The sequence below is a fragment of the Sorex fumeus genome, unplaced genomic scaffold, assembly GCF_029834395.1.
Source record: "Sorex fumeus unplaced genomic scaffold, SorFum_2.1 ptg000020l, whole genome shotgun sequence".
Lineage (NCBI taxonomy): Eukaryota > Metazoa > Chordata > Mammalia > Eulipotyphla > Soricidae > Sorex > Sorex fumeus.
The window spans coordinates 13,030,721-13,036,881 of NW_026606077.1; the positions used below are offsets into that span (position 1 = coordinate 13,030,721).

The window sequence follows — 6,161 nt, forward strand, 5'->3', positions numbered from 1 at the left end:
ATTCCATGGGGTCCTGAGCACTGCCATGAGTGAATCCTGAGAGCAGAGCCAGGAGTAAGCCCTGAGCACCACTGGTTGTGGCCCAACAACCTCACCCCCCAAAATATCTTCATCCTCTTGCAGCTCTGAAGACCTGTGGCAGCGCAGGCTGATGAGACTCCAGGGAGGAGGGACCCAGACTGCCTGGCACTGGGCAGCGGCGTAGCTGACATTAATAGCATGTGACCAACAGCGGATTGATTGAGTAAGCAGATGTTAAGGTTTGGGCTGATAATGATTCATTACTATTTGGGAACAAACCTGATAGGGATGCTCTCATTCCAGGAATTAATTAGTTTCTGCTTCATCAGTTGTATTGAACCGAGTGTAAATGGCCCTTCTGAGTACAGAGCTCGCCTGTTCAGGGATTTGCATTCCTTCCACCCAGCAAGGTGTGGGGGCAGGGCGCTCGCTTCTGTGGAGATGCAGGCGGAGGGGAAGGAGAAGAAGGGGAGATGCAGAAATACTAACACAGACTGTCGTGTGGCTGTTTCCTTATCTGTGAAATGGGGAGAAAAATACTGGCTCTGTGAGGCTGGGAAAATCGTGCAAGTTAACACAGTCCAAATGCTTAGAATAGAGCCCCTCACGAAGACTGTTTACTGTCTACTAGTTTTATTTTATTTCTTTGGTCTTGGGGCAACACCTGGAGGTACTCAGGGTTTCCTCCCGGCTCTGTGCTCAGGAATCACTCCTGGTGGGCTCAGGGGACCATATGGGTTGTCGAGATTGAATCTGGGCTGGCTGCGTGCAAGGCAAGTGCCCTCCCACTCTATTTCTCTGCCTCCCCTATTTTATTATTTTGTTTTCTGTGTTAGGGCCACACTTGGCAGTGCTCAGGGCTTACTCCTGCCTCTATGCTCAGGGATTACTCCTGGTGGTGCTCAATGGACCCTATGTAGTGCTGAGATTGGTCATGGGCTGGCCACAGGCCAATGCCCTACACCTGTACAAACAAACATTTCTCTGGCCTCTAGTGGAGATACTTAAGAACTCAGATCTTTGGCACCCGCAGGCCCTGGTCAGATCCATCTTAAACAAATAGAAACACTCTTGTTTTTTTTCTTTTTACTCTAGTCCAAATCCCCGCCACCACATATGGTCCCCGAGCACTGCCAAGGGTCACTCCTCCTGAGCACATCTGGGTATGGCCCCACCCCCAAAATACAGATGACATCCAAGACACTCTTTCATAAAAGAGTGGAGTAAGCGGTGTGCAAGGCAAGTGCCTTAACCCCTGTACCTTCTCCCCTAATGAACTGAGTGTTGACCCAGGAGAGGATGCAATGTTTGAGAGTGTGCAGACAAAATTAGAGTGAAGCCAGGGTGTGGGTGTGAGTTGAAGATTTGTTTTGAATTCTCAGGCCGGGAATGGAGCCCATGAACAGAGGTGATGAAGCAGGAGGCCCCTGACTAAGAGCCTGTTTAGTGGAAGCTTCAAGAGTAAAAGTGCTTTACTGACAGGTTCCTGATGATGTAAGAAGCGATGTGAGGGCTGGAGGGATAGCACAAGGATTAAAGCATCTGCTTGGCATCCAGCTAGCCCTGGGTAGATCCCAGGCACCACATTTGGCACCCTGAGCACCCCTAGGAGTGATCTCTGAGTGCACAGCCAAGAGTAAACTCTGAGCACTGCTGGGTGTACCCCTCTCCCCAGAAACCAACAAAATTATATATTCCCTGAGATATTGATACTGTGTTTGCATGTTTTTGAAAGTTCAGTGGGCTGGAGCACATGCTTTGCATGTTGCATACCTGGGTTTGAACCCTGGCACTGCATAGTCCTTTGAGCACTGCTAGAGTGACTCTGATTTATGAGTCATCTCCGGAGTACCACTGGATGAGGTAAAAAAACCAACTGTTCTGTCCTCCTGTTGTCCATTGATTTGCTCGAGCGTGCTCAATAACGTCTCTATTGTGAGAATTGTTACTGTGTTTGGCATATTGAATATGCCACAGGGAGCTTGTCAGACTTTGCCCTGCGGGTAAGATACTTTCGGTAGCTTGCTGGCTCTCTGAGAGGGGCTGAGGAATCGAACCCGGGTTGGCCGGGCCGGCAGCGTGCAAGGCAAACGCTCTATCGCTGTGCTGTCGCTCCAGCCCCCAAAAGCCAAAAGGATAAAAATTGTCATCTTTTACATATAGATGTCAAAGGATTTACAGGATAAATGATATCATGTTTGGTGCTTACATTAAAAGCAACTGTTGGGGGGGGGCGCAGAGTGCTAGTACAGTGGGTAGGGCACTTGCCTTGTATGTGGTCGAACTGGATTTGATCCCTGGACCACATATGGTCTCTCAGGAATCACTCCTGGCAGTTCTGGGGAACCATATGGGATGCCGGGAATAAGACAAACGCCCTACCATGTACTATTGCTCCGGCCCCCTTGCACCTGCTTCACCCTGGTTTAATCCTCATCACTCTACATGGTTCTCCGAGCACCACCAGGAGTGATCCCTGAGCACAGAGCCAGAAGTAAGCCCTGAGCACAGCTAATATGGGCTAAAACCCAAAAATAAAAAAGAAAATAAAAGCAAGTGGTGTTGGGGCCTGGACGTGTAGCTTGGTAGTAGAGCTTGTACCTTGTGTAGCTTGTACCTTGTAGTGTAGTGTAGTGTAGCTTGTAGTGTAGCTTGTACCTTGTGGGTACAAGACTATTGGTTGAATCTCTGCACTGGCACATCTTCCCCATGCCCCCGTTCTGTCACTGTGGTCCCTGGCTCTCAACCAAATGTGTGAACCCTGGTGTGCGTTGATGGTGACAACCATAACAAAGGGTCAGGAGGGCAGAGCGACCTGGTGTGCTATTGAAAGAGATGCTTTATGCTGAAAGTAGACTATAGACCAAACATGATTGCCACTCAATGCCTCTTTTGCAAACCACAATACCCAAAAGGAGAGAGAGAACAAAAGGGAATGTTCTCTCACAGAGGCAGGGTGGGATGGGGGATGGGGGTGGGAGAGTTACTGGGACCCGTGGTGGTGGGAAATGGGCACTGGTGGAGGGATGAGGGATCATTGTACAATTGAAATCCAAGCACAAAAATGTGTAAGTCTACAACTGTACCTCATGGTGTCTCACTAATAAAAATAAAAAATATTAAAATGAAAAAGAATTAAAAAAAAGAGATGCTTTAGATTCCGCGATACAAAAAGACTGAAAGCAAAGGATGCCAAAGATACGCCACAGAAACAGCAGCTGAAGACACTACTGTTATTACAGTAACAGGCCGTAAGATGTAATGTAACTTGGTATTAGAGAAAAAGGACACTTTAAAAGGGGTCAATTCGTCAGAAAGAGATGACGGTTATAAAATTCTGTATGCCTAGCCATAGAATCTCAAAGGGTGACAGAAATGAAGAGAGAAACAGACAATTCAGAAATAAGTGTTGTTCTTAAAAGATCACTAGTTGCCTTTGTTCAAAAGACTCAGTACCCCTCTTTAGTTTGTCTCTAGGCCACACCTGGAGGTTCTCACAGCTTACTCTGCTCAGGGATCCCTCCTGGCCATGCTCAGGGCACCATATGGGGCCTTGGGGGTCAATCCTGGGTAGACCTGCTTCCTGTACTATATATAAATGCCTTATGCTGTGCTATCTCTCTGGTCCAGTACCCCACTTTTTAGTGAAAAGAATGAGGCAGAGATCAACAAGGAAACAAAAGACTTGAACAATACTAAAGCAACTAGATGTAATACCTATTGAACATGCTATTCCACGAATACTAAATACATGTCCTCAAGTGCATATAGAATTTTCTCCAGTATGGTCTATATGCAGATGTAGAATAGTAGAAGAATCAACTCAGTGGTACCAAAACTTTTTTTTTTAAAATAACATGGACAATCCTCTAGCTAGATAGACTTACAAAAAATCAAATGACTGGAACAGGAATGAAAAGGGGGATGTTCCTACTGATTTTACAGAAATTGTTAGATTATAAGGGTATAAGAACACTAGTGTTCTTTTAAGAACAAATTGGATCACAAGGGAGTGAACAAAACTATGCCAACAAATAAGATAAGATGATCATGTGTATAATAACACAGACAAATTCTGAGAAAGACACAAACCACTGAAACTGATCCTAAGAAATAGAAAATCAGATTTGCCTATGACAAAGAGGAATTGAATTGGTAGTTAGATTTCTCATAAAGAAAACATGAGGCCTATAACATCACTAGTGGATACTACCAAATATGAGGAAAAATGATATCAAATCACCAACTCAAAACAAGAGGGAGCTATCCCAACACATTCCGCAGAACTGAATAGCATAGCTAGATATCAGAATCAGACAAAGAAAACACAGAAAATAAAAGTATAGATAAATAGATTCTGTGAATTAATTTAGGAACCAAAGGTTTTTTTTTTTTTTTTTTTTTTTTTTTTTTTTTTTTTGCTCTTTGGGTCACACCTGGCAATGCACAGGTGTTATTCCTGGCTCTACACTCAGGAATCACTCCTGGCGGTGCTCAGAGGACCCTATGGGATGCTGGGAATTGAACCTGGGTTGGCTGCATACAAAGCAAATACCCCACCCGTTGTGCTATAGCCCCAGCCCCAAGGAGCCAAAGTTTTTAAGAAGGTGCCAGTAACTCAAATCCAATAACATGTCAGAATGTTACTGGGAAACAGGTGGTCCTTGTGCTCAGGACATAAACTCCAAAGGTTATACCTTACATAGTACAAAAATGGGAATTCCTTGAAAGGGGTTTTATCTGAGCCAGGTGAAGCAGTAAAGGGCACAGATCCCAACTGATTTGGAGGGCACTCACAGTGGGTCTTTAATGACCTTTGCTGAGTACATGCAAAACCGGAGAAGATCTATCAATACAATACAATACAATACAATACAATACAATACAGTCTACAACTGTATCTCCTAAATATTGGTGTTTCACTAATAAAAATTAAAAAAAATAAAGTAAGTAAGTCCTTAATTAAAAAAAAAATCTTGGGGCTGGAGCAATAGCACAGCAGATAGGGCATTTGCCTTGCATATGGCCGACTCAGGTTTGATTCCCAGCATCCCATATGGTCCCCCGAGCACCACCAGGAGTGATTCCTGAGTGTATGAACCAGGAATAACTCCTGTGCATTGCCTGGTGTGACCAAAAAATGCAAAAAAAAAATCTAGGAGATGGGCGATTTTTTTCGACAACTGACTTCCACCCCTTTTATTAACTTAAATATTTTCTTTTTTTGATTATTAAAAAGTTTATTACAGTTTAGGTAGTTACACTACTGGTTAAAATGTACAGTATTGGTAGACCCGAGTGGTTGCTGTTGAAGTGGGCAAGTTCATGAAACCTGAGAAGGTGGTGCTGGTCCTGGCTGGCCGCTACTCGGGACACAAAGTGCTCATCATGAAGAACATTGATGATGGCACCTCAGACCACCCCTACAGCCATGCCCTGGTGCTGGGATTGACCGCTACCCCCCGCAAAGTGACAGCTGCCATGGGCAAGAAGAAAATCGCCAAAAGGTCCAAGATCAAGTCTTTTGTGAAAGCTTATAACTATAATCACCTCATGCCCACAGGGTACTCCATGGACATCCCCTTGGACAAAACCATCCTCAATAAGGATGTCTTCAGAGACCCAGCTCTTATTATTATTATTATTATTTTGCTTTTAGGGTCACACCCGGCGATGCACAGGGGTCACTCCTGGCTCTGCACTCAGGAATTATCCCTGGAGGTGCTCAGGGTACCATATGGGATTCTGGGAATCTAACCTGGGTCGTCCGCATGCAAGGCAAATGCCCTACCCGCTGTGCTATCACTCCAGCCCCAAGATCCAGCTCTTAAAAGCAAAGAGAGAGGCTAAGGTCAAGTTTGAGGAGAGATACAAGACTGGTAAGAACAAATGTTTCTTCCAGAAGCTGCAGTTTTAAATATTGTTTCAATCATTAAAAAATCAAATCAAAACAAAAAAAATAAACAAAATGTAAAGTATTGATATACAGAATTATACAGCCCCCCCCCCCCCCCCGCCAGAACCCACCACTGGCTTCTATGACTGCTCCTATGTCATTGCTGGTATGGTCTTCCTCTTCCCCAACTATTTGGAGGTTGGTTTTGCATTCTAGTCCAAGGGTTTGCCATTGTTCAGTATTG

The 6,161-nt window shown here is 44.7% G+C and overlaps 1 protein-coding gene across 1 annotated transcript; it reads left to right on the forward strand.

Moving 5' to 3' along the window:
- Positions 1-5,337: 5,337 nt before the first annotated feature.
- Positions 5,338-5,649, forward strand: LOC130022623 (60S ribosomal protein L27-like; the record flags this gene model as incomplete). Its single annotated transcript, XM_056113390.1, has 1 exon — positions 5,338-5,649. A coding segment is annotated over exon 1 (303 nt), but the record flags the coding sequence as incomplete, so codon positions are not given.
- Between the last annotated feature and the right edge of the window lie 512 nt (positions 5,650-6,161).